The 11,343-nt window shown below is 44.6% G+C and overlaps 1 protein-coding gene across 1 annotated transcript; it reads right to left on the bottom strand.

Annotated features, from left to right (window-relative positions):
- Window positions 1–4,956: 4,956 nt before the first annotated feature.
- On the bottom strand, window positions 4,957–8,090 carry FZD9 (frizzled class receptor 9). The gene has a single exon (XM_044283908.1). The coding sequence runs from the start codon at window positions 7,356–7,358 to the stop codon at window positions 5,601–5,603; it is 1,758 nt and encodes a 585-aa protein (XP_044139843.1). The 5' UTR covers window positions 7,359–8,090; the 3' UTR covers window positions 4,957–5,600.
- Between the last annotated feature and the right edge of the window lie 3,253 nt (window positions 8,091–11,343).

The following is an 11,343-nucleotide window of genomic DNA, read 5'->3' as shown; positions in this document are numbered from 1 at the left end:
GCATGCAGACCTATAGATGCACATATGTGAAGGTGAGAACATAAAAAAACATCATTTGCTGTGTACCCTTTATGAACACCATATGCTCCCTGTGTTGCCACATTATATAAATTAAAACTTATGCACACTTTTTAAATGAAGGGTAGTACCTCAACCAATCTATAGATGTCACTGTTGTTACAAAAGCTTTTATATTTGGCAGCAGTGATGGTCAGTTGCAGGGTTCGCCAGCGAACAAATGCGGGCTGCCATCTTTAGTAAGGTAGACTCACCCGTCCGGTGATGCACTGGTAAGCCCTTACCTGTGCCGGGAGCCGGTCTGAAATCAAACGCAGTCACAGGGAGCAGGCAGTTCCGAGAACAGCCGCCGGGGGCCTTCATCGGGCTGTTCTCGGAACTGCCTGTTTCCGGTGACTGCGTTTGATTTCAGACCGGCTCCCGGCACAGGCACAGGTAAGGGCTTACCTGTGCATCGCCGGACGGGTGAGTCTACCTTACTAAAGATGGCAGCCCGCATGTGTTCGCTGGCGAACACTGTAAACTGACCATCACTGCTTGGCAATACCTAAAGTAAAACTTTCCTTTCGGTAAAATTTGCCGCCAGATGGTGAATATTTTGCCGGATGCTGACAGACCGTAAGCTTCATTAAAGTGCATCTGACAGGACTTTAAATGTCCCCAACATATTTTAAATAGAAAATATATATTTTGCTGTGCTATATTAGGGTAGTTCCACACTACATTTTTAATGGTATGCTTTTTTTGCCTGCATTTCTTATTTATTTTTTTTGGGACCAAAAGAATGCAATGGCCAGATGTATGTACATGTCATACAAACACTGCATTTTCGCAGTGCCATTTTAAGACAGTTTCCTCCCTTCGGACCACATGGTTTGGGTGTGGTGATTTCCCATAATCTTCTCTACAGGGAAAAAAGGTGCCTAAAAAACACCACCCTAAAAAAAAACACAAAAAAAACCACTTGGAAAAAAATGCATTTTTTACAACCCAAAATACAACCTACCCTTATGATCTTAGCAATGGTATTAGGCACTTGCTAGAGTGCTGCCAACCCTTCATTACTTACCCAAGCACATTATCTTGTCTGTACATGTGGCCGTGTCCAATGAAGGGGTCGCAGCACTCCGGCAAACTCTGCAGCCCCTTGGTGCTAAGGATCCGCGTGGATATTGGTGGTTGGAACCCGCACATTCAATTACTGAGGACCTATTCTAAGGATAGTTAATCAATGTCATCCGGGGACTTTTCACATTGTCCACATTATTGCCACCTACAGGCTCGGTGTGGTACTGCACCACTTTGGAGATAAAGGTATAAAAATAAATATTCCAATAATGCAATTTTTCTAGTGAAATAAACATTAGATCTCATCATCCTACATTATATACAAGAAAATCTACATACATATATGCATAGTTTTATAATACTTCCCATTTAGGTCATTAGAAAAATAAGCTACATTAACAATAATGCACAATATTATTACAGTTTTGGTGAAAAGTCAAATTTAGGGTCCTTGGGCCTCATTTATCAAAACTATAGCAGCCAATCAGAGCTCACCTTTCACTTTTTCAAAACATTTTAAGAAATGAAAGGTGAGCGCTGATTGGTTGCTATAGGCAACTAAGGCTGGGTCCACATCACTTCCACATCACATCATTTTCTGTTCTTCTGATTCCTCAGAAGAAAAGAAACAAACAAACAAACAAAACGGATCCTGTATTTTAAGCATCCGTTATGCACGTTTTGCATCCATTTTAGCCATTTCTGTTAGATCAGTTTTTTTAGTCGGAAAAAATAGTACTGCATGCAGGACTTTTTTTCTTTCTAAAAAACAGATCTCAGATGGAAATGACTCAAACAGATTCCAAATGTGCATAAGGGATGCTTAAAATACAGGATCAGTTTTTTTTTACAGGATACCGTTTTTTTCTTCTGTTCTTCTGACAGATCATTTAGCTTTATTAGGGCTTTATTTGTTTCAATACTGTCCAGTATTAGAATGTATTGGCTCTGATGAGCCAAAGTTATTACTTTGCGAAGTCTCGCAAGACTTTGGGTAATAACTTCATAAATTGATTTCTACTGTAAAACAACATTTCCCAACCTCGGGTTCGATTCCAAGGTACCACTCGCTCCATACAGTATTGAAACAACATTTTATGCAAATCGACTTCGGATGTTTCAGTCGATTCGCGCATCCCTAGTTCTGAACCATCTGAAGAACAGGAAAAAAAATGGATCCGTTATTTTGAGAATCAGTTACGATCATTTTTGTGTCACTTCCGTCAGAGATCAATTATTTGTCCATGCAGGACTTTTTTTCCCATCAAAAATAATTGATTTCTGACTGAAGTGACGCAAACTGACGAAAGAACGAAAAGCTAAACGAAGAAGTGAACTCGGCCTACGTCGCTTCTTTTGTGTCTAAAGCAATTGAATATATTCCTGTTCCGAATGATTTCTTGTATAATACTGGTAATGCTCACCAAACAGGGATCTAGCAGGGTTGAATGTGTTATTTCTGGACTATAATGTTTGTGAAAAGGAAATGAAATGGGTCTACATGAAGTCCTATGCAAACCACAGATATCACTCTCACCATCATTAGACATCACTTAAACCATGGCACAGAGGAGCAGTTTTACTAGTATTGAGGTCTGCACAAATATACAATCATTTAGTTTGAATTGGTGCAAGAGGTATTGCTTCCCAGATGTATCACTTGCAATTGACCTGCCAAAGGTTTAGGTTGGGGCTCACAGCGATCTTATGGTGCAGCCATAAAAATGAAGAAGGTCGCAGCAATACCAGAATTGCAAAAAAAAAATCCAACCCTAATGGATTTTATTTAGCGATTCTGGGGTCGCAATAACTTGCAAGTCACGCTGTGACCCTATACATTTCTCTGGCTGCACTGCCACACTGCAATCCATGCCCAAGATCGCCATGTAACCCCTGCCTTATCGGAAAGGTGTGCCATGTTAGGCAGCAGTAGATGTTTTTGGGGGATATGGCATATGCCAGAATTTAGAATCTGACTGGCATACCACACAGCAAGTTCGCCACCTTTAGTAAATCTCCTCTACAAATTTTGTACTAAAGCAAAAAATTAACTTTATAACAACTCAAACGTTGAAATTTTGTTTCCTTGCAAACCATCTAAAGAACCTCACTTCAATCACCACACACCATAGCCACACAGGATTCATTTATCTGCCAGTCACTTTGCACTTTGCAATGAATGCCCTGTAATGAACGGGCTGTAGAGGGCATCTGTACGTCATAGAAACAAGGATCCCTAATGAGCTATGAAAAGTCTGACAGCTTCCACAGCCCTTCATAACTGCATGTGCATACTTTCCTTATTCCTGTAATATATACTACACCGTGATAATACAGTTTGGCTGAATTGCTAAAAACAAAATTGACCATATAGGACATGAGCGAATAGATTTCATAACAATGATTCAATCATTTGCAATAATTTATGAAAAGATTTAACTGAGATTAGAAAAAAAACATTCTTTTCTTTCCTCCCTTGCCTGTGGCCTGCGTCTAATATTGCACTTCAGCCTCACTGAAAGGGGATGAGCTGCAATATCAGACACGGCCTATGGACAAGAGCGGCGCACACCTTTATGCAGTATATGATTGTGCCTGTCCAAAATGTGAATGGGATGGGGGTTGTAGCTGCAGAAACATTCCATAGAAAATGTTACTATACTAAATTTATATAAATGTCATTATACAGAATAAAGTACTACCCATATTAGTATTACTATTCTGTATAATGTCTTCTCGCAAATAGGAACACCTTCTAGAAAGACATTGACAGTGTATATTAACCGTCAGGGTCCAAAAATATTGATCTAGAACCGGGATCAGCAACCTTCGGAACTCCAGCTGTTGCAAAACTACAATTCCCAGCATGCTTAGAAGAGCAGAAGAAGTATGCATGCTGGGAGTTGTAGTTTCACAACAGCTGGAGTTCCGGAGGTTGCTTAGGGAGATCTAGAATATAAAAGACTTTGGGCATCTGTGCAAACAATGCTTTCCCGTTTTGTTTCCATAACCAGGGCTATTATTTATAGCATTGTAATTTATAGTATTTGTAATACTCTTTGGATCAGAAATAATAATAATATAATAGACAGAGGGTATATAAATAAACTAAGACAAGTGCCATCATCTACAGAGAGAGAGAGAGAGAGAGAGCATTTATACTGTTCACTAGGTGAATTCAGTAAGAGAGATCCGTTCAGGGACTAGTCAGAAATTACCAACAGTTGGCACACATGCCAGCGGTGCGGTGAAAATGAAATGCTGTAAAAGCCAATTCATGGAACCGTTACATGGAAAACGTCACTAAACATTTCCTATAAATCTTTGCATTTAAAGTCTGAACTAAACCGATAATTTTACTGATGGGCCAATAGTCAACTATTCGTAGCAGTGCACTACCAGCAACAATTCCCTTATAGTTTTAGAACTTTTGGAAACTCTTAAAGGGGTTGTCTCACTTCAGCAAATGGCATTTATCATGTAGACAAAGTTAATACAAGACACTTACTAATGTATTGTGATTGTCCATATTGCCTCCTTTGCTGGCTGGATTCATTTTTCCATCACATTATGCACTGCTCGTTTCCATGGTTATGACCACTTTACAATCCAGTAGCGGTGGTCATGCTACACTACAGGAAAAAGTGGCAGCATCTCTGGCGGCCGAGATTGTGGGAGCGCGCATAGCCGCGCATGCTCAGCAGCTCCCGTCCTGGCCACCTGGTATCTTGCACTGCAGCGAAGGCCATAACCCCCTGGAAATGAGCAGTGTATAATGTGATGGGAAAATGAATCCAGCCAGCAAAGGAGACAATATGGACAATCACAATACATTAGTAAGCGCCTTGTATTAACTTTGTCTACATGCCAAATGCCATTTGCTGAAGTGAGACAACCCCTTTAACTTTGTGCTTACAGCGGAGACAGAAATCTGGTAAACCAGGGCCCTGAGCACAAATGAAGTACAGCCTGATATAAACACCAATGTGGGTTATCCTCAATAGGTTCTGGATGCTGATGACCTCAGAACAATGACTGTCAAAGCAGCAACGAATAGCGCTGCGTCTGCAAGCAGCAATAATGCCCACCATGACGTTAACAGAGCTAGATCCTGCACCCCCCGGAGATGGCGAGATAGACTGGATAAGCCATGTAGGCAACGTTCTGCTCCTGTTGTGCTTGCAGGGAGGGGGGCTGAGCTCTCAAAACATCTGCTAAAAGGCTCAGTGTTCACGTAAAGCAGCCTAAAGAGGTCTTTGATACAGTACACCTCTTTAATGTCTCTATGGCTGGCGCATGAACAGTTTCCCTGTGTCACCAAAATATATTATGCCTCTGCTTAGAAATTTGTAGGTCAGGTTTCCTCAAGCATTCATTTGTCACACTCAATAGGCTCTCATATCAGGAGCTGATCAAAGTCCCCTGCATTGTGTCTATACATGCTTTCTGCGGATGGAAATATATAGATATTTTTTTTACATCTTCTTATTAGACCCCCCTTTTCATCTTGAGGTTCACACATGGGTTGGGCAGTCTGTAAAAAGATCTGTTTTAGCAACCTGAAGAGTAAGTGGTGGGGGCTTGTAAGGGCAGCTTCCTAAACTACAAGCAATGCCTCCTCCTGTTTGAGGCTTCCCTCGAGTCCTGGTTCCCACCACCCCAAGCCGACGCTGGCACAGGATTCCTTGCCAGGCTTGTAGAGTCTTTGAACTCCATACCCACACACCACTAGTTATACCCACAGCTAGTGACATGAATATCTTAAGCATGAAGACTGCTACACTGGGGATGGACGCAGGCAAAGTACAGTCTGGCCTGCCACTTCCAGAAGCTGTCCTGCAGGGCTCTTCCCTCGCCCGGGCTTCCCAGTGAGCCAAATTAAGACGCTCGTAGAAGCAGCACACAATGATGCAGGTGGCAGGGACTGTATAAAGGATGGAGAAGACTCCTATCTTAACCATCAGTTTCTCCAGTTTCTCTGTGTTGGTTCCCCCGGTTTTCATGACACGTCTGATGTGGAAGAGAGCCACGAAGCCTGTTAACAGAAACGACGTGCCTGTCACCAAATAGCACGAAAGAGGCACCAGAACAAATCCTGTCAGGGCACTGGGATCTGAGCCACCAACATAGCATAGTCCAGTAAGCTCATCTCCACCAACTTTCCTCATTGTGAGTATAATGATAGTCTTTACAGCTGGAATACCCCAAGCGGCTAGGTGAAAGTAACTACCGTGGGATTCAATGGCCTCATGACCCCACTTTTTACTTGCTGCTAGGAACCAAGTGAGGGTTAAAACCACCCACCACAGTGAGCTGGCCATGCCAAAATAGTATAATATAAGGAAGACAAGTGTGCACCCACTGCTTTCCAGGCCCTCTCTGATCAGGTAGGGGGCGCCACCTTCACGGTCACAGGCAATACTAGGGGCCCCAGCAGCAGCACGGATGAGAAATGCAGTAGAGTAGACATTGTAACACATACTGAGGAAAATAATTGGCCTCTCGGGATACTGGAAGCGCTGAGGATGTAATAAAAATGTCAGCACGGTAAAGGCGGTGGAAATAAAGCAAAGACCAGACCATGCTGCCATCCACACCAGGGCAAAGTCCTTATCGCTTGAAGACCAGTAGACATCCACACCAGGCGTGCACCTTGGGGCGCACACCCCACTCCTCTCCACAAACAGGAATTTGTCAGGATTGGTGCAGCGACTAGGTATACCGATCCCAGGACCAGATGGACGTGTTGGCAGTGGACCTATGGGAAGTATGTTATGGCCATTGGTTTGAGGGTCCCCGTTAGTAGCATTTTCAGGAGCCTCCATGCACAGTGCATTTGGGTCATTTTTACTGGGTAGGCGGTCACAGTCTAAAGACTCCGGCCATCCAAAATTAAAGCTCTTCATTATGGGGGAACACTTCTGCCGTGCAATTTCGCACATAGGCTTACAGGCAGGGATAGAAGTGGACACCTGCTCAGTGCACATGGGAGCATAAAGGGAACAGAGAAAAAAGCGAAGGTGTACGTGACACCCATATTCCACAAGCGGGGCAAACTCCAGAAGCTTCACCGCCGCCTCAGCCTGAGACTCGTGGCCGACATAGTTGGGCATTCTCGTCATGTTGTAGCCAATGCCCTGGCACATAGGTATTTGAATGGGCTCACATTTTGCTTCTCGTCCCCTTTCCACATCATATAAGCCCATCTCCAAGGTGGCAACCATCCCCAGCATCTGCCACAGACAGGAAAGGGTTACGAGCCAGCGGGACATCCTCAGGGCCAGCCACACTGGTGCACAGGGCACAAGACAACAACTGTCAGGACAAGAGGAGGGGTGCAGCGGATATAGACACACGACTTTATATCCAGCTGTCTGTTCGAAGCAGGGCACAATGCATTCCAATAGAATGGCTTGCGGGATCAGCTTTCTCGCCTTACAGCTGGGTCACACAGGACACAAATTATCCCGTTCTGTTACAATTTTTCCAGGCGTGATGGGGAATACTTGCTGAACAGAAGGTAATCATTTGGGAACGCTGAGGAATCACATCGGGATCCAGTCTTGGACTCACGTTACAATCCACAGGAACACGGCATGCTCTCAGGAGCAACACATGGCACTTCTGTCTTGTCCTTTAGTGTGTCCCAGGGTCTGGTTGGCACAGTCTTTAGCTGGCAGTATGACCTGCTTCTCCTCGGCTGTAGCTAGGGGTATCTATTCCAGGAGCTGGAGCTCTTCAGTGGGATATTTCGCACAAGTGCAGCTTTTCTCCTCCCTTGCTGCCAGGGCGAAATGTTGGGAAACAAAGCCAGTCTGGAAGGAGCTGGTGACAGGCAGCGGCATTCAGACACACAGGGCATGGAAGCAAACACATGGGAGCAAGAGAAGGTGTCAACCTCCAATGTCAGCGCAGAGACTTAATGCACAGAGGGCACACAGGGTTAAGGACAGAGAGGATTTTGCAGACAGCGCCCGCCCAGCCTGCATGCAGGGGAGGGTGTCCCAGCTGTTGCTACTGCTGACACTAACCATGCTATGCACTTCTCAGCAGAGAGCTCACAGGTGGGGCGTGACCAGCTCTAGAAGCACGCCCCAATCTGTCAAAGGGGCACGGCCTGGTTAAAGAAACAGTGCCCCCATTAAACAAAGTGAATGGCAATTTGCAAAATTGCTAGAATAATATTTTCCAAGTCATGTCACCCCCCTGTTGGCAGCCGTAACAAAGCCAGGCTTTCTGCTGCTTCAGCGAGCAAGATATATATGTATACTGTATATTTATATATGTGTATATATTTATAGAGAGAGAGAGGGATGTATGTGTATATATATATATATACTCGCACACATACTTCTCTATATATAATCTACATATCTGTACTGGGGAGGGGGCTGGGGGAAATTACACACAAACCTTGTTGATTTGAAGAAGCAGAAGGGAAAATCTTGGGTTACATTTATAAACCGCATGGAATAAGAAGCTCAGTGTTTCTCTCCGGTGCTGAACAAGTCGTGTTTTGTGCTCCACTGGAACCTCTGCATAGCATTTATTTTATGAAACATCTGAATTTCTGGCCAGACGAGAGTCTAATACAAAGACACACACATCTCGTTCAAAATCATAGCCACACGTTTGGACAACAGTTGCACTTTTATTCTATAGGAAAATATAGAGAGAGATTGAGGATTGTGCCCGCGCCAGTCGATACTACAGCCACACATACACAGTCCAACATAGGGGCAATACCTGGAGAAAAGACATTTATCACCTATGCACGGGGTAGATGAGTTGTGGTCACTGGGGGGTACCCGAGCCCCCCATTCCTGCTTACTGCATGACAATAGGGAAGAGGAGTTTGAATTGAGGCGCAGTCGAGGATGCACGCTCTATGAGACTGAGGGAGGCAGCCACATACAGAGCCGATACCCTCAGCCATCAGACATTTACAGAATCATCTTTGGATAGGTGATACATTTCTATTTACATAGTAACATAGTACATAAAGCCGAAAAAAGACATTTCTCCATCGTCCTGCAAGTTGATCCAGAGGAAGGCAAAAAAATCCCCGTAAGGTAGAAGCCAATTTTCCCCATTTTAGGGGAATAAAAAATTCCTTCCATAATCCAATCAGGCAATCAGAATAACTCCCTGGATCAACGACCCCTCTCTAGTAGCTATAGCCTGTAATATTATTACACTCCAGAAATACATCCAGGCCCCTCTTGAATTCCTTTATTGTACTCACCATCACCACCTCCTCAGCAGAGAGTTCCATAGTCTCACTGCTCTTACCGTAAAGAATCCTCTTCTATGTTTGTGTACAAACCTTCTTTCCTCCAGACGCAGAAGATGTCCCCTTGTCACAGTCCTGGGGATAAATAGATGATGGGAGAGATCTCTGTACTGACCCCTGATATATTTATACATAGTTATTAGATCTCCCCTCAGTCGTCTTTTTTCTAAAGTGAATAGCCCTAATTTTGATAATCTTTCAGGGTACTGTAGTTGCCCCATTCCAGTTATTACTTTAGTTGCCCTCCTCTGGACCCTCTCCAGCTCTGCTATGTCTGCCTTGTTCACAGGAGCCCAGAACTGTACACAGTACTCCATGTGTGGTCTGACTAGCGATTTGTAAAGTGGTTTCTATCTACTAAAGTGCTCTGGCTTTGCCAATCCATTCACACGTCCGTAGTATATTGTGGATCTGCAATACACCCGGCCGGCACCCCCATAGAACTGCCTCTTCTTCTCCGCAAATGCGGACAAGAATAGGACATGTTCTATTTTTTTCCGGAGCCGCGGACCAGAAGATTGGGGGCGCGCTCCGGAAATGCGGATGCAGACAGCGCACTGTGTGCTGTCTGCATCCATTCCTGCCCCATAGAGAATGAATGAGCCCGCACCCGTTTCGCAATTTGCGGAATGGATGCGGACACATTCACGGACGTGTGAATGGACAAGAGTGACAAAGCTTCAGTGTTACAGGACCTGCAAAGTGGATGAGATTTTAAAGTAGCACTCTCCTTTAATAAACTTTTGATATGTCATCAGGACATATCAAAAGTTTAGATCAGTGGGGGTCTCAGCGCTGAGACCTCCAATGGTCTCTAGAATGAAAGGAGGGCATCGCTTGATAAGCACACTCTCTCAGCTCGCTGCACGAGATGGGCCCATAGATTATTATTTTTTTTAGTCCATCTCACTTCCTGTCATGCAGGGAGGAGAGAAAACGCGCTAAGTGAGCACTTCTCATCCCTCGTTCTAGAGATTGGTGGAGGTAGCAGCGTTCAGACCCCCACCGATCTAAACTTTTAATATGTTCCTATGACATATCAAAACTTAATTGAAAGTAGAGTTCTACTTTAAAATCTTATCCACTTTGCAGGTCCTGTAACAATGAACATTTATTGCATTTAGCGAATTTTCATAACAAAATTTTACTGAAAGTACAGTGCCACTTTAAGAAAAAAACTGCAGCATAAAATGAGCTGCGGTCCAGATTTTAAATCCGCATTTTGCCAAGTCATACATTCCCTGCAGATTTCACCTTTTGTAATGCATAGGGTGAAATCCACTGCAAAATCCACTGTTGCAGATTTTTTTTTTTGCAGCAAATTACATCTCGTGTGGACACTTAAAGGGGTATTCCGGTTGTTAGAAGTTATTCCCTATGGACAGGATATGGCATAACTATCAGATCAGTGGGCTACCGCTGGGGCCCTGATCAAGAGAACGGAATCCCTGTGTCCCCTGGGGCTGTCCCATCTGGACATTTATGGCATACAGCCATGACTCGAGAGCGAGATGCGCACGCTCGACTTTTATCCATAAACTGCTGCCGGTGTTCTATCAAAAAACCCTACCCCGTGAAAATACCATACCCCACGTGACTTCCGGTGAAGCGATCAGCTGGAGAAGGGGGTGTGCGCCTCAGCGCAAGCGCACTACCACGGGTGTGCAAGCGCACTATCGGCCAGGGATCGCTCGCACAGGGAACCACGAACCACCATCCGAACTCCCTACCCCTCAGTGCGCACACGTGGACTCAAGGACACCACGCGTGCGCCCTCTAGGGTAAGGAGATCTGATGGTTGTTTATCTTCTGAAACCCCCTTACCCTCACTCACACTGCGCACGCGCGGACACAGTGCTTCAGATGCATTGCTGGTTGGCTTCGATCAGGTCGGTCTCTCCCTGCTCCCAGCACTATCAGCCATCCAATATGCTGCTCAAATCCCCCCAATATGCTGCACCCAC

Source organism: Bufo gargarizans, chromosome 3 (genome assembly GCF_014858855.1).
Source record: "Bufo gargarizans isolate SCDJY-AF-19 chromosome 3, ASM1485885v1, whole genome shotgun sequence".
In the NCBI taxonomy this organism is placed as follows: Eukaryota; Metazoa; Chordata; class Amphibia; order Anura; family Bufonidae; genus Bufo; species Bufo gargarizans.
The sequence above is the reverse complement of the archived record's forward strand: the minus strand, read 5'-3'. Positions and strand labels throughout refer to the sequence as shown.